We start from the raw sequence: 22259 nt of genomic DNA on the forward strand, positions 1-22259 counted from the left end.
CAAATCCGTTCTCTCCACAAAGTATAAGTAACTAGATATATCATTTTTAAAAAATCATGGATTCCAGCGAAAATCATTAGCCGAGCCAATTACATTTGCCTGCGTTTGGTCAATATTGTTCTAAGCCTTTTCCATCCATGTTCTCTTCCTAATGTCTTGCAAGCATTGGAAATTTATACGCTTCTACAACATCCTTGGACAGCTGTTTCCGTGCACTTGCTACGCTTTGTGTTAAAAATTGCTTACTACCTTCTATTAAATCTCACTCCCGCACCTTAAATCTATGGACTGTTTTACCCTCCCATTCACTTGAAAAACGAACTCTGATCTATCAGCTTATCTGTGTCCTTAATTCTATAACGCCGACCAGGTGAACTTTCAGGATTCTACATTCCAGAGAAAATAGTGCCAGCCTATAAACTTTCACCTTTTACTAAGACCCACCAGTCTTGATAGTGTGAGGGGATCTAGGAGTGCCCCTATTAACTGTTTGAAAAGAGACAGAGAGAGTCATTTATCATTGATGGTTTGTTTTGAAAAGAGAAAGAGAGGAAGTTTGACGGTTGGACTGTCAGGGGAGGTAAATTTGGAGTTTTACTTTGGAGATAAAACTGAGCAGCTCCAAGGTTGCTATGGTGACTAACAGGACATTATTGATGTTACTTCCAAGGACTTGTTGCCTGCTCGCATTCCTTTACAGACAAAGGAAGGAGGGACTCTTTGAATGACAGGTGATGCTCAGCACAGGGAAACAAATAGGAGGTCAGATGATACAGAACTCCGACACATGATCTGGACACTAAGTGAGCATTGTTGTGCCCGCAGGGAAAGTGGGTTTTGGAGGATCGATCAGGCGGATTTATCCAAGTGCTCTGCCAGTGAAAATTCAAAGGCAAGACCGGTGGGGAGTTGTTCATGTGTCCGACCCTGGCATGGGTAGACAGCTCAACCACACCGAAGTACGGTCCCCTTTGTTGCTAAAGTCACAGTCGGTGACTTGTGAAAAATTTCGGAGGACGACGAGGAAAGCGACGGCAACAGCTCACCTGAAGTCTCAACTCTCTCTCTCTCTCTCTCCATCGCTATTCAACTAAATACCACGAACTGAACTGAACTGAACTTTGCTCAACATCGTAAGACTGTATCTTTTTACCCGTAGACTTAAAACGCTTGGTTTTCATACATATCTTTCCACGCTTACTGATTTACTTACTGATATATCTAATTCTTGTTAAAATATTTGATTTATTTTCACTTAGTTCACTGTATTGCATAGTTATTAATAAATATTAATAGTTTATAGCAATACTAGATTCCAAAGTGGTTTCTATTTCTGCTAGTTCTTTATTCCTGTCACGGGGTTCGTGGCAATAGCACCCCGTGTTGTTTTTTTTTGTTGTTGTTTCTGTACTCTTTCCAGCTTAATGATATGCTTTATATAACTGGGCAACAGGTGCGGGACACAATACTCCAATTGCGGTCTCACTGTCGAAGACTACAGATTGCAAATGATGGCCTAACTTCTATAATCAATCCCCTCATTAATGCAGCAGCTCTACGGCCGCATTTTCAGCACACCGCCAGCCACATCGTGTGCCTCTGCAAAGACTTTCATGGAAATACGTGTTGTACATGTACCCGCCAGAGCGCTAATCTGTACTCTGAAAATTCAGCCCCAGTTTAACTCATAAACATGCCAGACCTCACACTTATACAAACGGTTACTATAAGAATAAACAACAATGAACTCAACACTGACCCCTATGGCACACAATTCTACCAATTCTCCAATCTGAATAGCTAGCCGACATTACCACTTTCTGACACCTTAACTTCGTGAATTAGGTAAAGAGATATAGAGAGATATGAAAATACTACACAAAACCGTATTAACTTTATGTATTGCACAATACTGTTACAGCCAAAACAAAAACACATTTCATGATATGTGCCAGTGATGATAAACCTGATTCTGATTTGATTCTGATTTGAAATCTGACTGTCGATTGAGTGGGAAGGGGTCAGGGAGATGGAAGCACAAGAGGGGACATTCTGTAATTATTAATAAAACTATTGTTTGGAATCAAAGAAGTTTGCTTGATGTCGCAAGACCGGCCATCCACCAGCCACTCTCCCACCTCTCCCGCATTTGGCATTATTTTTCTGACTCCGATCCCACAGCTGTCCACCCTCGAAATTTCTCCCATCCTTTGCTCCTGTCAGATTTACATGCATGCTTTGCACTCCACGTTGACAATACAGTACTCTGAAAAAGTCTTAGGTATATATATCTCGAAGAACATGATATACAAATATGAATCACACAAATATAGAGAGAAAATAAATAAGGCAATATAATAGCAGCAAGAAATAATGAACAAAATTAAATTAAATGCCGACGCATTTCCAACTGGAAGATGATTTTTTTTTGCTGAATATTGGTGTCCCGCCTATGCCTGACTGTAACAGTGCGTGAGGCCTGATTCAGAAAGGTCAAGGTACTTGTGGGATAACAAATAGAAGTGCTAAGCTGCCGGAAAGCGTTTTCATTCATGTCGACTAACTGCATATGCGCGGCGACTTAATTATACCAATGCCTTTGTTTCACCGAGGCAGAGCCACCACAGTTTGAGGTCCAAATTCTATGTATAGAAACAGTGAAAATAGTTGCAAGAGTAGGCCATTCGTCCCTTTCAGCCTGCACCGCCATTCAGTATGATCATAGCTGATCATGCAACTCAGAACCCTGTACCAGCCTTCCTTCCATACCCCCTGATCCCTTTAGCCACAAGGGCTATATCTAACTCCCTCTTAAAAATAGCCAATGAACCGGCCTCAACTGTTTCCTGAGGCAGAGAATTCCACAGATTCACCACTCTCAGTGTGAAGAAGTGTTTCCTAATCTCGGTCCTAAAAGGCTACCCCTTTATCATCAAACTGTGACCCCTCGTTCTGGACTTCCCCAACATCGGGAACAATCTTCCTGCATCTAGCCTGTCCAATCCCTTTAGGATTTTATACGTTTCAATCAGATTCCCCCTCAATCTTCTAAATTCCAACGAGTATAAGCCTAGCCGATCCAGTCTTTCATCATATGAAAGTCCCGCCATCCCAGGAATCAATCTGGTGAACCTTCTTTGTACTCCCTCTATGGCAAGAATGTCTTTCCTCAGATTAGGGGACCAAAACTGCACACAATACTCCAGGTGTGGTCTCACCAAGGCCTTGTACAACTGCAGTAGTGCCTCCCTGCTCCTGTACTCGACTCCTCTTGCTATGAATGCCAGCATACCATTCGCCTTCTTCACCGCCTGCTGTATCTGCATGGCCACTTTCAATGACTGGTGTATAATGACACCCAGGTCTCGTTGCACCTCCCCTTTTGCTAATCGGCCACCATTCAGATAATAATCTGTTTTCATCTGCCATGAATTTGCCCACTGACCTAACCTATCCAAGTCATCCTGCATCCTCTTAGCATCCTCCTCAGAGCTAACACTGCCTCCTAGCTTCGTGTCATCCGCAAACTTGGAGATGCTGCATTTAATTCTCTCATCTAAGTCATTAATATATATTGTAAACAACTGGGGTCCCAGCACGGAGCCTTGCGGTACCACACTAGTCACTGCCTGCCATTCTGAAAAGGTCCCGTTTATTGCCACTCTTTGCTTCCTGTCTGCCAACCAATTCTCTATCCACATTTTACCCCCAATACCGTGCGCTTTAAGTTTGCACACTCATCTCCTGTGTGGAACCTTGTCAAAAGCCTTTTGAAAATCCAAATATACCACATCCACTGGTTCTCCCCTATCCACTCTACTAGTTACATCCTCAAAAAATTCTATGAGATTCGTCAGACATGATTTTCCTTTCACAAATCCATGCTGACTTTGTCTGATGATTTCACCGCTTTCCAAATGTGCTGTTATCACATAGAAATCATAGAAACAAGAGAAACTACAGCACAGAAAGAGGCCCTTTGGCCCTTCTTGGCTGTGCCGAACCATTTTCTGCCTAGTCCCACTGACCTGCACACGGACCATATCCCTCCATACACCTCCCAAGCATGTATCTGTCCAATTTATTCTTAAGTGTTAAAAAAGAACCCGCATTTACCAACTCGTCTGGCAGCTCATTCCATACTCCCACTACTCTCTGTGTGAAGAAGCCCCCCCTAATTTTCCCTTTAAACTTTTGCCCCATCACCCTTAACCCACGTCTTCTGTTTTTTTTCTCCCCTTGCCTCAGTGGAAAAAGCCTGCTTGCATTCACTCTCTCTATACCCATCATAATTTTATATACCTCTATCAAATCTCCCCTCATTCCTCTACGCTCCAGGGAATAAAGTCCCAACTATTCAACCTTTCTTGTAACTGAGTTTCTCAAGTCCCGGCAACATCCTTGTAAACCTTCTCTGCACTCTTTCAACCTTATTTATATCCTTCCTGTAATTTGGTGACCAAAACTGAACACAATACTCCAGATTCGGCCTCACCAATGCCTTATACAACCTCATCATAACATTCAGCTCTTATACTGAATACTTCGATTAATAAAGGCCAATGTACCAAAAGCTCTCTTTACGACCCTATCGACCTGTGACGACACTTAAGGAATTTCTCTGATTCCTCTGTTCCACTGCACTCCTCAGTGCCTTACCATTAACCCTGTATGTTCTACCTTGGTTTGTCCTTCCAACGTGCAATACCTCACACTTGTAAGTATTAAACTCCATCTGCCATTTTTCAGCCCATTTTTCCAGCTGCTCCAAGTCCCTCTGCAAGCTCTGAAAACCTTCCTCACTGTCTACTACACCTTCAATCTTTGTATCATCAGCAAACTTGCTGATCCAATTTACCACATTATCATCCAGATCATTGATATAGATGACAAATAACAATGGACCCAACACTGATCCCTGTGGCACACCACTAGTCACAAGCCTCCACTCAGAGAAGCAATTCTCTACCACCACTCTCTGGCTTCTTCCATCGAACCAATGTCTAATCCAATTTACCACCTCTCCATGTATACCTGGCGACTGAATTTTCCTAACTAACCTCCCATGCGGGACCTCGTTAAAGGCCTTACTGAAGCCCATGTAGACAATATCCACTGCCTTCCCTTCATCCACTTTCTTGGTAACCTCCTCGAAAAACTCCAACAGATTGGTCAACAGGACCTACCCCGCACAAAGCCATGTTGACTCTCCCTAATAAGTCCCTGTCTATCCAAATGCTTGTAGATTCTGTCTCTTAGTACTCCCTCCAATAACTTACCTACTACTGACGTTAATTCACCGCCCTATAATTTCCCGGATTACTTTTCGATGCTTTTTTAAACAACGGAACAACATGAGCCACTCTCCAATCCTCCAGCACTTCACCCGTAGACAGCGACATTTTAAATACTTCTGCCAGGGCCCCCGCAATTTCAACACTAGTCTCCTTCAAGGTCCGAGGGAACACTCTGTCTGGTCCCGGGGATTTATCCACTTTAATTTTCCTCAAGACAGCAAGCACCTCCTCCTTTTCAATCTGTACAGTTTCCATGGTCTCACTACTTGATTCCCTCAATTTCATAGATTTCATGCCAGCTTCCTTAGTAAATACAGACGAAAAAAAACCTAATTAAGATCTCCGCCATTTCCTTTGGTTCCGCACAAAGCCGACCACTCTGATCTTCAAGAGGACCAATTTTATCCCTTACAATCCTTTTGCTCTTAATATACTTGTAAAAGCTCTTTGGATTATCCTTCACTTTGACTGCCAAGGCAACCTCATGTCTTCTTTTTGCCCTCCTGATTTCTTTCTTAAGTATTTTCTTGCACTTCTTATACTCCTCAAACTCCTGATTTACCCCCTGTTTCCTATACATTTCATACAACTCCCTCTTCTTCTTTATCAGAGTTGCAATATCCCTTGAGAACCAAGATTCCTTATTCCTATTCAAATTGCCTTTAATCCTGACTGGAACATACCACCTCTGCACTCTCAAAATTTCCCCTTTGAAGGCTTCCCACCTACCAATCACATCTTTGCCAGAGAACAACCTGTCCCAATCCACGCTTTTTAGATGCTTTCTCATTTCTTCAAATTTGGCCTTCTTCCAGTTCAGAACCTCAACCCTAGGACCAGATCTATCCTTGTCCATGATCAAATTGAAACTAATGGTGTTATGATCACTGGAACCAATGTGGTCCCTTACACAGACTTCCGTCACTTGCCCTAATTCGTTTCCTAACGGGAGATCCAATATTGCATCCCCTCCAGTTGGTCCCTCTATATATTGATTTTGAAAACTTTCCTGAACACATTTTACAAACTCTAAACCATCTAGATCCCTAACAGTATGGGAGTCCCAATCAATGTATGGACAATTATAATCCCCTACCACCACAACTTTATGTTTCCTGCAGTTGCCTGCTATCTCTCTGCAGATTTGCTCTTCCAAGTCTCGTTGACTATTGGGTGGTCTGTAATACAATCCCACTAATGTGGCCACACTTTTCCTGTTTCTCAGCTCCACCCATAAGGACTCAGTAGACAAGCCCTCTAATCTGTCCTGCCTGAGCACTGCTGTAATATTTTCCCTAATAAGCAATGCTACTCCCCCACCTTTCATTCCTTTGCCTCGATCACATCTGAAACATCGGAACCCTGGAATATTAAGCTGCAAGTCCTGCCCGTCCTGTAACCAAGTTTCACTAATTGCTACAACATCATAATTCCACGTGTCAATCCACGCCCTCAACTCATCCGCCTTCCCCGCAATACTCTTAGCATTGAAATATATGCACCTCAGAAGACTTTTGCCACCACTCACAACCTTTCTATCAGCGGATTTGCTTAAACTTTCAACATCATTTATTTTCACCCCAGCCACACTGTCAGCCCTGGCACTCTGGTTCCCATCCCCCTGCAAATCTAGTTTAAAGCCTCCCCAATAGCACTAACAAACCTCCCTGAAAGGATGTTGGTCCCCCTGTGGTTCAAGTGTAACCCGTCTCTCTTGTACAGCTCCCACCTGCCCCAGAAGAGGTCCCAATGATCCTTAAATCTGAAACCCTGCCCCTACACCAGTTCCTCAGCCACTTGTTCCTCCTCCAGAGCATCCTATTACTACCCTCACTGGCACGTAGCAGAGGTAGCAATCCTGAGATTACTACCCTCGAGGTCCTGCTTTTCAACTTCCTACCAAGCTCTCTATACTCACTGTCCAGGACGTCCTCACTCTTCCTCGCTATGTCATTGGTACCGATATGCACCACGACATCTGGCTGATCACCCTCCCACTTCAGAATGTCATGCAATCGATCAGAGACATCCTTGCCCCTGGCACCTTCGAGGCAACAAATCATCCTGGATTCTCTGTCACGACCACAGAACCTCCTATCTGCACTAACTATCGAGTCCCCTATCACTACCGCTCTCCTCTTTCTCCTCCCCTCCCTTCTGCACTGTAGAGCCAGTCTCAGTGCCAGAGATCCGGCTACTGCAGCTAGTCCCAGGTAAGTCATCCCCCCCCGCAACAGTATCCAATGCGGTATATTTGTTGCTGAGTGGAATGGCCACAGGGGAACCCTACTCTGCCTGCCCTTTCCCCTTCCCTCGCCTGACAGTGACCCAATTTCCTGTTCTCTGCTCCTTTGGCGTAACTACCTCCCTGTAGCTACGATCTACTAATCTCCTCATTCTCCCGAATGATCGACAGGTCATCCAGCTCCTGCTCCAGTTCCCTAACGCGGTTTGTTAGGAGCTGCAGCTGGATGACCTTTGATAACTGACTCTAGCATTTTCCCCACCACCGATGTTAGGCTAACCCGTCTATAATTCCCCAGTTTCTCTCTCCCTCCTTTTTTAAAAAAGCGGGGTTACATTAGCCACCCTCCAATCTGCAGGAACTAGTCCAGAATCTGAAGAGTTTTGAAAAATTATCACTAATGCATCCACTATTTCTTGGGCTCCTTCCTTAAGCACTCTGGGATGCAGACCATCTGGCCCTGGGGATTTATCTGCCTTTAATCCCTTCAATTTACTTAACACCACTTCCCTACTAACATGTATTTCCCTCATTTCCTCCATCTCACTAGACCTTCTATCCCCTACCATTCCCGGAAGATTATTTATGTCCTCCTTAGTGAAGACAGAACCAAAGTAGTTATTCAATTGGTCTGCCATGTCCTTGTTCCCCATAATCAATTCACCTGTTTCTGTCTGTCGGGGACCTACATTTGTCTTAACCAATCTTTTTCTTTTCACTTATCTATAAATGCTTTTACAGTCAGTTTTTATGTTCCATGCCAGTTTTCTCTCATAATCATTTTTCCCTTTCCTAATTAAGCCCTTTGTCCTCCTCTGCTGGACTCCGAATTTCTCCCAGTCTTCAGGTGAGCCGCTTTTTCTGGCTAATTTGTATACTTCTTCTTTGGAATTGATACTATCCCTAATTTCCCTTGTCAGCCACGGCTGTACTACCTTCCCTGATTTATTCTTTTGCCAAACTGGGATGAAAAATTGTTGCAGTTCATCCATGCGATTAATAAGAGTCTTTGAATAATCTGTACCCAAAATCAACCACTTGGCTCAACATGCCCATGTTAATCAATATGTCTGTCCATGTTACCAATTTTGTCTGTGTTTGGCCTATGTTCCTTCAACTTTTTTCCATCTATTTACACGTCCAAATGTCTGCAAGTATTGCAGCGTACCTGGGTGTGCAGCTTCGGCCGATAGTTTTTGCTTCATATACCCATGACACGCTTCCTTTTTTAACAAAAACTGTATTTTCTCCAGTAGTATACTCACCTATGCGGAGAAAAGATTCTAACTATTCGCATTATGTGTTGAAAACAAATCGCAGCCTAGCCTTATAACTTAACCTTCCAGTCTTGGTGCCACTCCTGAGAAACATTTCTGCACCTTTTCTAACTAATTGATATCCTTCCTATCGCTGTCAGCAATAACCGCACACCGTACTTTAAGTGCAGTCTCACCAATAAATTGTACTTTTGCAATATGGTGTATCAATTGAGTAATAAAAAGACTATCCTCTGAATGTGCACGCTGGCACATTCTTCAGTACCCCCTTTAATCTCTGCTACAACATTCAGGCAACGATGCAGCTGCGCCTTTACTTCTCTGTTCTACGATACTCTTTGGACCCACAGGACTGTTTGTATACTTCCTCCCCTGATTTACCGGATCTCGCAATTGTCCAACTTAAATCCGATTTACGTTCCTTTGGCCCACTTACACAGTTTGTTCATGAACCTATTCAATCTTCTCTTAAACGTTAAAATCGACCTTGCATGCATCACTTCCGCTAGCAGTTCGTTCCACACTCTCGCGACCCTTTGCATGAAGAAGTTTCCCTTCATATTCCACAAACTTTGCAGCTTTCACCCTCAATTCATTACCTCCGGCGTAGTCCCACCCAAACTTAGTGGAAAAACCCTGTTTGCATTTACCCTGTCTATACCTGTTATAATGTTGCATGCCCATATCAAATCTCCACTGAAGCTTTACCCTCCAAGAAATAAAGTCCAAACCTATTCAATCCTTCCTTATAACTCAAGTACTCCGGACCCGGCAACATTCTTATCAATTTACTCTGTACCTTTTTAACTTTATTTATATATTTCCAGTATGAAGGTGACCAAAACTGCACAACACACTCCAAATTAGGCCTCAACAATGTCGTATACAACTTCAACATAACATCACATCTCCTGCACTTAATACAGTGATTTATCAAGGCCAATGTGCCACTCGTTTTCTCTCCGTCCCTATATACCTGTGATTCCACTTGCAACGAATTATGGAGTATCTCGAGACCCCTTTGTTCTATCACACTACTCAGTGCCCGACCGTTCACTGGGTATGACCTACTCCAGTTGACTCGACAGAAGTGCAACAACCCGCACTTGTGTGCATTAAATTACATCTGCAATTCTTGAGTCCCTTTTTCCAGCTGGTCCAGATTTCACCTCAAGCCATGATTGCATTCCTCATTGAACACTGCACCCCCAATCTTGGTGGAACGTTGATATAGATGCCAAACAATAACAGACCCAGCACCGACCCTTGCGGTATTCCATAAGACACAGGTCTCATTTCAGACAGCCAACCATCTACTACCGTTCTTTAACTTCTCCCACAAAGTCAATATCCAATGCAATTTACTAATTCATCTTCAATGCCGAGTGAATCAGCCACTTTGACCAACCTTCCATGCGAGTCCTTGCTAAAATACCTTACCAAAATCCGCTGCTTTGCCTTCATTAACTTTCCAGGTGACTTCCTCAAAAACCTCTTTTATATTGGTTGGCCATAATCTACCACGCACAAAACCATGTTGACTATGTTTAACCTGTCCATTTCTATTCAATGTTACATGCTCAAGGAGATCTGTTTCTGTTTTGTGAGAATAATGTACTGGTCTTCTGGAAGTCACCTGATGTGATTTTCCCGCCGATGTGAGGTCACGTTATGACGTGCCCCGTGACTATATAAGGATCGACCTAGGTGACGCAGTTGGTTTTTGAGTTTCTAGATCTCCAGGTAGAACGTGCTGTATCTCCGTTTGTTTTTGGTGACGCAGTTCCATTTTAAATACGGTTGTGCGTTCTGTTGCAAGATACCATTATTATTTGGACTGGAAATTTTTGCTAGATGTGTTGATTTACTCAATTCCAACGTTCGAAGGGAGAGTGAAGAATTCATCGAAGTGAAGGATCGAGAGGAGTCGGCATCGTTTGGCAGTTTAATAAAGGATCGACCTTATTGAGTCTTCGTTGGAGTAGCAACCTGCACCGAGGTAACTTTTGCCAAAAGAGGTGAGTTCATGCAAAGGTGTGCTCTCTCTCTCGCTAAAGGAATTTAAGGTCAGTCAATTTACACTGTTTATTTTCGGTATCGTGAATCCTGTGGAGAGAACCAGCAGTAAAGTTGCGTCTGTGAAGAAATCCTTCTCCAGAGAAGTCTCTCCCAACTGAATGCGTAAAACTGTTGGACTTTCGAAGTTATCGCTTTAGGAAGTATATCTGACTGTATCGCTTTCAGAACTGTTTTCGCATTCAACGCTTTAAGAACCAGAGCCGAGTGGCGAGTTGGTGAACGGCTGCATATCTGTTAACTTCCGGTTACTGTTCTCGTTTGTTTTTTTTTCCCTTATCGTTTACCGGTGTTTAATAAATGTTTGGTTATTTTTATATAACCTGTCTCGATTGATAATCATTGTTGCCGTTTACGTTACATTAAATATATATTTATCCTAACCCTAACCTTATAATATCTTCCAATATATTTCCGGCGACTAGTTGACTTTAAGAACATTGTTTAAACAGTGGAACAACATTGGCTACCCTCCAATCCTCTGGTACCTCACCACTCATTAAGGAGATTTAAATTCCTCTGCTGGGGCTGCAACAATTTCTGTTTTTGTCACCCGCAGGTTCTGAGGGAGCATATTACCAGGCCCGGGGGTGTATCCGCCCTAATTTACCTCAGGACAGCATTTACCTTCTCCACTGTAATCTGTATGAGAGTCCATGAAATGACATATCTTTATGTCACTTCTGTAGGCTCTGCGTTCGTCTCCTGTGCTACATCTGCCCAATCATTTTTCCCTCCTCACATGGATTAACATTCGGAATTTCCAGAAGAACAATTGTGTCCCTTGTAATCTGTTTGCTCTTAGCATACCTCTAGAATCCTTTACGCTTCTCCTTCACCTTTTTTGCTCGGGCAACTTCATTCTTTTTTGTTAGCTCACCTGGTTTCTTTAAGTGTTCTCTTGCATTTCCTATACTCCAGAAGCATTCCATTTGTTCTTACCTGCCCATAGCTGTTAAACATCTCATTTTTTAATTTTTTTAATAATCGATTGAAAAATAGGGATTTCCAGAACTGACATTTTATTTTTGGTTCTGAGAAATACAAGCTTTGTACTCTCAAAATTTCACCTTTGAAGGTTTTCCACTTATCAAGTACACATTTGCCAGAAAACAGCCTGACCCAATCCACACTTGCAAGATCCTTTCAGATGCCATCAAAATTTCCTTTCTCCAATTTAGAATCTCAGCCCAAGGATCATACCTACCTTTTGTTGGCATATTTAGTTTGAAACTAACGGCATTGTGAACAGTACATGCGAAGTATTGGCCTGCACAAACTCCTGTTAGCTGTCCTGTCTCATTCCTTAATAGCAGCTGACGAATCACACATTCTCTCGTTAAGATTTCTACTTACTGATTAAGGAAACTTCCATTAGCACAGTATATCATGACTGAAAACGGCTGTGAGAATTCCCTGACTAGGAACGCCGCCCTCCTCTTTTAATCCCTTCCACTCTGTCACATCTAAAACAACTGAGCACAGGAATATTGAGAACGCAGACACGAGGAAATTTGCAGATGCTAGAAATTCAAGCAACACATACAAAAAATGCTGATGAACGCAGCAGGCCAGGCAGCATCTATAGGAAGAGGTACAGTCGACGTTTCCGGCCGTGTCCCTTGACCGGGCCGAAACGCCAACTGTAACTCTTCCTATAGATGCTGCCTGGCCTGCTGCGTTCACCAGCATTTTTTGTGTGCATTACAGGAATATTGAGCTGCCATTTCTGCCTCTCCTGCTAGCATGTCTTAATAATGGCTACACAATAATTCCATGTGGTTATCCATACACTGTAATCATCTGCCTTCCCTATGATACTTCTTGCATTGAAATATACGTAGTTAAGGAACTTAGTCGCAACATAGTCAAATTGTTTTGGTACTGACTGTCTGAGGACTTAACAATATCTCTCTCAACAACCTCATTAACTGTTCTGGCACACTATTTCCCATCCTGCTGCAAGTCTACTTTAAACTTCGCCGTGCAGCATGAGCAAACATTCCCGCTACGATATTAGTCTCCTTTCAGTGCAAGTGAAAACCGTCTCCTCTCTTCAGTTCCCACCTTCCGCTGAAGAGAGCCCAATGATAATATGCGTTTACGCCCGTATGCATTATCTTATATCTTTCCTCCTGCACCAACCCCTGACACACGTATTAAACTGTATAACATAAACAACAGGAATTCTGCAGATGCTGGAAATTCAAGCAACATACATCAAAGTTGCTGGTGAACGCAGCAGGCCAAGCAGCATCTATAGGAAGAGGTACAGTCGACGTTTCAGGCCGAGACCCTTCGTCAGGACTAACTGAAGGAAGAGTGAGTGAGGGATTTGAAAGCTGGAGGGGGAGGGGGAGATGTGGCCTCACTAAAACGTGATACGGGTAGCTACCCTGTGGTCACAACCATGGAGGTCATACTCTTTAACTTAGCAACTTGCAGGACTCACTTTGCAGAACCCCATCAATGTTCTTATTTAACCACAAAAAAAGAGAAAATCAGCAGACTATTTTTCTGTCACCCCTCGGTCACCCGTAAGATCCGAAGTTCATCCATTTGAAGTACCAACTCCTTCACCAGGTGTGTTAGAAGCTATAGTCGTTAGAGTCACTGGATGTCTCCCTGTATTCCCATATCCCACACAGGAGCATCTCTACTGTTAATAGCAACAAATCTGAAGAACGAAGAATAATAAGTTATAAATTGTGGCGGAGTTGGGGGAGCTCTACCAACAACTGTTAATACTGATTATATTAACAATGTTTTCATGCAGTCAATAAATACTTATAAAAATGCAATTAACTCAGCACTGAGTTCTGAGGCACACAACCAGTCTCAGCCCCCTAATCTGTATAACAACCTTGCACTACCACACTCTGACTCTTTCTAATTGGGTATTACGTATCAAGCTGACTACCTCACCATGATTTAACCATGCGCATCCTTGTCATGACCTTTTTAAAATTCTTGCAGATAATATCTTTGTCAGGATTCACCTGTTCAAAATGCTCACCCCAACCTGCGCGATGCAAATTCCAACGCACACAGTCATGCTAACCATTTCCTTAAATCATTTCCATTCCAAATGCTGGTAGACCCTGCCTCTCAGAAACTACTATAGCAAATATTTTCACCAGCGATGTCAGGATCACTGGGGACCAGATCGCTGGTTTGCTCTTAGGACAATGTTAGCTAGCTTCCGGTGCACCATACCGGGGAAAAAGGACAGAAATATCTTCGCGAGATCACGATAACTTCTTCTCTAGCTTTCACTGTCCCCCGCAATTTTCCGCTTAACGCTGTATCTGGCTATGGGAATTGATCCATTTCAATATGCCTCAAACGTAGACTCGAAAATTTGCGTGCAAATCAATGCTTCTTAGAAAAAAAAGATCGTTTGACGAGAGCAAAGGTAGACTTGCATCTCATGCCACTCATTGGACCATGTCAAAGGTGCAGAAGTCATTGTTGGAGAAGGAATAACAAAGTAGAAGTCCAAGGTATCCTGCGGTGGGAGGGAGAACTGCCAGCGGTCGTGGTACATATTGTTACCAATGACATAGGTAGGAAAGGGAAGAGGTCCTGATAAAAGACTACAGGCAGGACCACAAAGGTAGAAAACTCAGGATTACTGCCTGTTCCACGCGACAGTGAGTATAGGAATAGAATGAGGTGGAGGATAAATGCGTGGTTGACGGGGCAGGAATTCAGATTTCTGGATCATTGGGACCTCCTGTGGGGCAGGTGTGACCTGCACCCGAATCCCGGGGTGTCCGATACTCTGGAGGGCAGGTTTGCTAAGGCTACTGGGGAGAGTTCAAACTAGAATTGTTGGGGGAGGGTGGGATGCGAACAAGAGTCTGCAGAAGAGGAGGTTGGACCACAAATAGAGAAAGCTTGTCGACAGTGCGAGAGAAAGTATAGGCAGGTGATAGAGGACGGACGCACTCTGACCGAAGGTTTGAGATGCGTCTATTTTAACCCAAGGAGTGTTGTAAACAAAGCGAATGAGCTTAGAGCGTGGATCAGCATTGGAGATATGATGTGGTGGCCATTACAGAGACTTGGATGACTTAGAGACGGGAATGGTTACTTCAAGTGCTGAGTTTTAGATGTTTTAGAAAGGACAGGGAGGGAGGCAATAGAGGTGGGAGCATGGCACTGTTCATCAGAGACAGTGTCACGGCTGCAGAAAATGTGGGCGCTATGGAGGGATTGTCTACGGAGTATCCGTGGGTGGAGGTTAGGAACAGGAAGGGGTCAATTAATTTACTGGGTGTTTTTTATAGGCCACCCCATAGTTTGAATATCGAGGAGCAGATACAGATACAGATCCTGGAAAGGTGTAATAATAACAGAGTTGTCGTGATGGGAGATTTTAATTTCCTAAATATCGATTGGCATCTCCCTGCAGCAAGGTATTCAAATGGGGTGGAGTTTGTTATGTGTGTTCATGAAGGTTGCTTAACACAATATGTAGATAAGCCTACAAGAGGACAGGCTGTACTTGATTTGGTATTGAGAAATGAAGCTGGTCAGGTGACAGATCTCTCAGTGGGAGAGCATTTTGGAGATAGTGATCATGATTCTATCTCCTTTACAATAGCATTGGAGAGAGATAGGAACAGGCAAGTTAGAATAGCATTTAATTGGAGTAAGGGGAATTATGAGGCTATCAAGCAGGAAATTGGAGGCTTAAATAGGAAACAGATGTTCTCAGGGAAAAGTACGGAAGAAATGTGGCAAATGTTCAGGGCATCTTTGTGTGGAATTCTGTACGGGTACGTTCCAATGAGACAGGGAAGTTATGGTAGGGTACAGGAGCCGTGGTGTACAAAGGCTGTACTAAATCTAGTCAAAAAGAAAAGAAAAGCTTGCAAAAGGTTCAGAGAGCTAGGTAATGTTAGAGATCCAGAAGATTAGAATGATAATAGGAAGGCGCTTAAGAAGGAAATTAGGAGAGCCAGAAGGGGTCTTGGCGGGCAGGATTAAGGAAAACCCCAAGGCATACTGCAAATATGCGAAGAGCAAGAGGATAAGACGTGAAACAATAGGACCTATCAAGTGTGACAGTGGGAAAGTGTGTATGGAACCGTAAGGAACAGCAGAGTACTTAACGAATGCTTTACTACAGCATTCACTATGGTAAAATATCTTGGTGATTGTACTGATGACTTTCAGCAGATTGAAAATATTGAGCGTGAGGATATTAAGAAAGATGATTTGTTGGAGTTCCCGGAATGCATCAAGTTGGATAAGTCGCCGGGACCGGATGAGGTGTACCCTAGGCTACTGTTGGAGACGAGGGAAGAGATTGCTGAGACTTTGGCGATGAACTTTCCATCATCAATGGGGCCGGGAGAAGTTCCATAGGATTGGAGGATTGTCAATGATGTTCCTTTATTCTGGAAAGGGAATAGAGATAGCCAAGGAAATTATAGACCAGTGAGCCTTAACTCAGTGGTTGGTAAGTGGATGGAGAAGATCCTAAGAGGCAGAATTAATGAACATTTGGAGATGTAGAATATGATTAGGAATAGTCAGCATGGCTTTGTCAAGGGTAGGTCGTGCCTTACGATCCTGATTAAATTTTTTAAGGATGTGACTAAACACATTGATGAAGGAAGAACAGTAGATGTAGTGTTTTTGGATTTCAGCAAGGTATTTGATAAGGTACCCCATGCGAGGCTTATTGAGAAAGTAAAGAGACATGGGATACAAGGGGACATTGCTTTATAGATCCAGAACTGGCTTGCCCATAGAAGGCAAAGAATAGTTGTGCACGGATCATATTCTACCTGGATGTCGGTCACCAGTGGGGTGCCTCAGGGATCTGTTGTGGTACCCTTACTCTTCGTGATTTTTATAAATGACCTGGATGAGGAAGTGGATATACCGGTTAGTAAGTCTGCTGATGACACAAAGTTTGGAGGTTATTTGGATAGTGTGGAGGGCTGTCAGAAGTTACAGCGGGACATTGATGGGATGCAAAACTGGGATGAGAATTGGCAGATGGTGATCAACCCAGATAAGTGTGAAGTTGTTCATTTTGGTAGGTCAAATATGATGGCAGAATATAGTATTAGTGGTAAGACGCTTGGCAGTGTGAAGAATGAGAGGGATGTTCTCGTCCGAGTTCATAGGACACTTAAAGCAGCTGGGTAGGTTGACTCTGTGGTTAAGAAGGCCTACGGTGTGTTGGCCTTCATCAATCGTGGAATTGAATTTAGGAGCTGTGAGGTAATATTGCAGCTCTATAGGACCCTGGTCAGACCCCACCTGGAGTACTGTTCTCAGTTCTGGGCGCCTCACTACAGGAAGGATGTGAAAGCTATAGAGAAAGTGAAGAGGAGATTTAGAAGGATGTTGCCTGGATTGGGGAGCAGGTCTTATGAGTATAGGTTGAGTGAACTCGGCCTTTTCTCCTTGGAGCGACGGAGGATTAGAGGTGACCTGATAGAGGTGTATAAGATGATGAGAGGATGAGAGGCATTGATCATGTGGATAGTCAGAGGCTTTTCCCCAAGGCTGAAATGGTTGCCACAAGAGGACACAGGTGGATTTAGATTTAGATCAGGCAGGAAATTGGAAGCTTAAACTGGCACAGATGTTCTCAGGTAAAAGTACGGAAGAAATGTGGCAAATGTTCAGGGGATCTTTGTGTGGAGTTCTGTATAGGTACGTTCCATTGAGACAGAAGTGGTCCCAACACCAACCCCTGTGGAACACTACTAGTCACTGTCAGCCAGCCAGAGAAGGATCTCTTTATTCCCACTCACTGCCTCCTACCAATCAGTGGTAAGTTGTCTTGCTCAGAGAGTGGTGAATGCGTGGAATAGGCTGCCGGCAACGGTGTTACAGGAGGATACGATAGTTTGTTTTAAGAGACATTGAGACAAGTACATGCAGCTTAGCAGAATAGAGGGCTAAAGGGAACCCTAGTAATTTCTAAGGTCGGGACATGTTCGGCACAACTTTATGTGCGGAAGGGCCTGTATTGGGCTGTTGGTTTTCTATGTTTCTATGTTTCTAACTCATATCCCACGATTCCTTCCATGTTCACTCAAATGCAGTACCCACATCAAACATAGTACATGGTTCCATTTATCCTGCCGTCGCCTTCATTGACACTTCACTAAATTGTTTGTTATTTTAAGTACTCTGACGAGCGGTTCCGGATCTAAAAGAACAAAAAGCTTCTGTTTTTCACTCTCGGGTACAATCTGACATGCTGAGTGTCTACAGTATATTGTTTATATCTCAGATCACATTTGTGCATTTTTGGTTCTGCAGTTGGATTGTGAAATTAAATCACTTCTCGGGAATGCATTTCAATGTGTCCACATATCTTTATATCTCAGTTTTTAAATATCACAATTCAAGCGCATATATGAAACCTGGCCCCAAGATGCGTATGCATAACAGACCCAATCGCGAACAATTTGTAAACAAAATTCAGTGGCAATTGGTAAGATTCTCTTCAGAAAGAACAGATGCCAATTTCTCACCATTAGATTCCAGGAAAGCTTATTTTCATCATTGTGGCAACTGTATTCCTCTTCAGCAGAAAGACAATAAATTGCAAAGAGGGTATATTTTCTGAAATAGTTTACTGCAATAAGCTTCATTACACAATTTAAGAAAAATAAGCGGACATACACTGGGCATCAGTTGATGTTACACGTCCCTGTAATTTAGCATTGAGCCTGAGAGGTGGGAGGACCGCAAGGCTTCAAGAAAAGGAAATCGCTTTTTGCTGATTCTGGTGACAGACAGACCGAATACTGTGGCAGTCCTGGCATGCGGACTAACTGATCAGTACCAGGATAGCGTAAAGTTTCCTCCAAGGCAGATCTTCGATTAATCGTGCCGTGCAATTCTCCAGGTTTGAAACAATAACTGGGGGAAGTAAACTCTTGGGTGATATTTCTATCCTGTTTACATTTGATGCCAATCAGCAGAATGATAATGAGAAGAAAGACAATGGAAGTGCAACTGAAAATAACCAATAAATAAACATTTATATCCGAGGAATATTCGGGTCTCCCTATTGAATTACCACTTTCGGTGACAGTTTCGGTGCTGTTCTGCAAAATTGTAATGTGAATCTTAACCGTGCTGGATAGATTTGGCTGCCCGTTGTCTTTTACCAGAATATCCAAACTTTGAGTGATCGGATCCGACTCCAAGATATTCCGCGCAGTTCTGATTTCGCCAGAAGTCTTCCCAACGATAAACAAACTGGGATCGGTAGTTTTCAGCATTTGGTAAACGAGCCGTGCATTCTGACCTGAATCTGCATCAGTAGCCAATATCTTAGAGACTAAGTACCCTTGGCTCGCTGTCTGGGGCAAGAGCATCATGGCCGATGATCCACTCTGTCCAGAAGGTGAAACAATTACTGGAGCGTTGTCATTTTGATCCAGGATGATCACATTAACTGTTGCGGTACTGCTCAGCGGGGGCACTCCAGCGTCACGGGCTTGAACGTGGATCTGAAAGTTTTGGAGTTCCTCATAATCAAAGGAGCGCATTGTGTAAATCGTACCGTTCATAGAGTTAATGCTGAGGTATGAGGACACTGGCAGGTTTTTGATGTGATTATCCAGAATAGAGTAAGAAACATAGGAATTCTGTTCCAGATCAGGATCAGATGCAGTTAATGTGAAGATGGATGCGTGAGGGGCATTATTTTCAGACAGATATACGTTGTAGGACAGATGAGCGAAGCGTGGGGCGTTATCGTTTATATCGGTAACTGCAATATGGATGGTTTTATTCGTTGACATTGAAGGTAACCCCAAATCCCAGGCTGAAACAAGTATTTTATACTCAGACATCGTTTCACGGTCCAGCATTGCACTTGTAATTAATTTATAATGATTAGACGATGTTTGCAGCATAAACGGGACGTTCTGTGGTATTTCGCAGCGCTCTTGACCGTTCTCTCCAGAATCACGATCAACAACATCAATCAATGTGATTAAAGTTCCTGGTGGAGCATTTTCTGGGATATGGTTCGTCAATGACTTCACTTTTATCTCGGGTGCGTTGTCGTTTACGTCAATAACTTTAATCAGTACTTTGGAATGTCCTGTAATCGCAGGAGACCCGTGATCAACAGCTTGAATATCAAGTGAATAGCTGTTTATTTCTTCAAAATCTAGAGGCCCTTCAACTAGAATCTCCCCAGTCTCCGGAACCAAACTGAACACACCATGCACTCTTTGTGAGGATACTCCACTAAAAGAATACGACAACTTAGCATTCAGCCCTTCGTCGAAATCCGTTGCGCTAACTGTCATCACTACAGTACCTTGTGGTGCATTTTCCTTTATGCTGCGCCTGTAAACATCATGCTCGAATACAGGTGGATTATCATTAATGTCCAATACAGTAATTAGAATCTGAGCTGTTCCGGTTCTCTGAGGGATTCCTCCGTCCGTAGCAGTAAGCACTAGCTGAAAGAATGACTGCAACTCTCGGTCCAAGGATTTCTCTAACACCAGCTCAGCAATTATAATACCCTCCTCGGTTCTCCGTGTCTCAAGATTAAAGTACTCACTCGAACTGATTGCGTAGTCGGCCACTGTATTTATTCCAATGTCGGGGTCTTCCGCGCTCTCGAGACGGAACCGTACTCCTGGAGGAATGGCTTCAGATATCTGCAACGGAATACTGCTCTCCCGGAACGTAGGCGAGTTGTCATTGACATCATAAATCACTAGCTCTCCGCGATGCACCTCCAAGGGATTTTCGAGTATTATTTCAAAGGGTATACTACACATATCTGATTTCCCACAAAGACGTTCCCGGTCAATTCTTTCATGAATAGACAAAACCGGATTTTCCAAACTAACCTTCATGTACCGGCCTCCGTCATCAGAGCTGAGACGAAATTTGCGAGCGGATAACTGCCGTACATTCAATCCCAAATCTTGAGCGATATTCCCAACAAATGTCCCTTTTTCCATTTCCTCGGCAATCGAATAACTAATTCGCCCGGAAATTCGACCGGGGGCACAGAAGATAACAATGGATGCAATTACAGTGAGGCTAAACCTGAATGCGTCCGCCATTGTTCCGCATTCGATTCATTTACAAAACCAGGCCTCGATTAATCTGTTACACCGTCTTTACGGTAAAATGCAAAAATCATGCAGATAAAGACTGAATCGAAAAAACAGGAGATTTGTTCTGCCTGAGCTTGACTCCTTAATGTAAACGCTCTCAATGACCGTCTGTTTTCTTCGACTCTGTCCTTTTATTTGAGGTCTGGGAGGGGCAATAGATCTATCCGTGGACTTGTGCTTCTCATTGGTATACAGCGACACAACCAGTCCTTGTCTACAATTACAACTGCAGTTCTTAAAGCTGAGCTGCAGTTCTAAAAATTTAAAGGTGTACAACCATAAAATGTTGTTGTTGAAAAAATGATCCATTCAATATTCTTCTCAACATTATTCTCCGTAACTCAAACACCAGTGTTTAGATGAATTGTTGGCCTAACGTTTGGCACGACCTGTGTATTCACACGGATCCAATATATTACGTAGGAAAATGACCACATGCTTACAATTACACTTCTGTTGGAGTCTGATAATCCCGGTTAAGGGCAGGAATATAATAAGATTTATATAAATGTTTTTTTTTCATTTCATCTGGACTGTATTTTCTTTCTCAACTCAAGCTATTAAAACCTGAGGTATGGGCAGAGCCAAGACCACTCATTGCTCAACTGTGGGCCTTTAGCTGGGGGAAGCAATAGCAGTCGTGGCTCTGGTACAGAGTATGGCCTTGTAGCTTAGAACGGTAGGGATCAGAAGGGAATGGCATCAGCAATAGGGCTCAATGTAGTCCGTGGAACGGATAGGTGATTCTGTTGACGTGAAAGGGAAACGCAGATGATAGTTTGCCATGCAGGTGCCAGGGTCCGCGATATTTCTGAACACACATACAGTATTTTGAAAAGGGAGGCTGTGCAAGCAGATATGTATTGATACGGACAACATACGTAGAAAAAAATGGAGGAGGTTCTGAAAAAAAGAATTCAAGGAGTTGGGAAAGAAGCTGAGAAACAGAACCTCAAGGGTAATAATCCCAGGATTGCTGCCTGTGCCATGCGACAGTGAGGACAAGAATGGAATGACGTGGCAGATAAATGCGTATTTGAAGAATTGGGGCAGGTTCGGGGATTCAGATTTCTGGATAACTGGGACCTTTTCTGGGGCAGCTATGATCTGCTCAAAAGGGACGGGTTGCATCTGAATGCGAGGGGGGCCAATATTACTGCAGGCAAGTTTACTAGCGATGTTGGATGTGGTTTAAACTAATATGGCAAGGGAAAGGGAACAAATATGT

General features: G+C 43.2%; 1 protein-coding gene across 1 annotated transcript in view; it reads right to left on the reverse strand.

The window, feature by feature from the left end:
- LOC134349875 (uncharacterized) overlaps positions 1–21118 on the reverse strand; it is a 102553-nt gene extending 81435 nt beyond the window's left edge. The window contains exon 1 of the mRNA XM_063054840.1: positions 18595–21118. Coding sequence (XP_062910910.1) covers positions 18595–20977 — 2383 coding nt within the window. The 5' untranslated portion in view covers positions 20978–21118. The remainder of the gene's footprint in view (positions 1–18594) is intronic.
- Positions 21119–22259: the final 1141 nt, after the last annotated feature.

The sequence above is a fragment of the Mobula hypostoma genome, chromosome 7 (assembly GCF_963921235.1).
Source record: "Mobula hypostoma chromosome 7, sMobHyp1.1, whole genome shotgun sequence".
Taxonomy (NCBI): Eukaryota; Metazoa; Chordata; class Chondrichthyes; order Myliobatiformes; family Myliobatidae; genus Mobula; species Mobula hypostoma.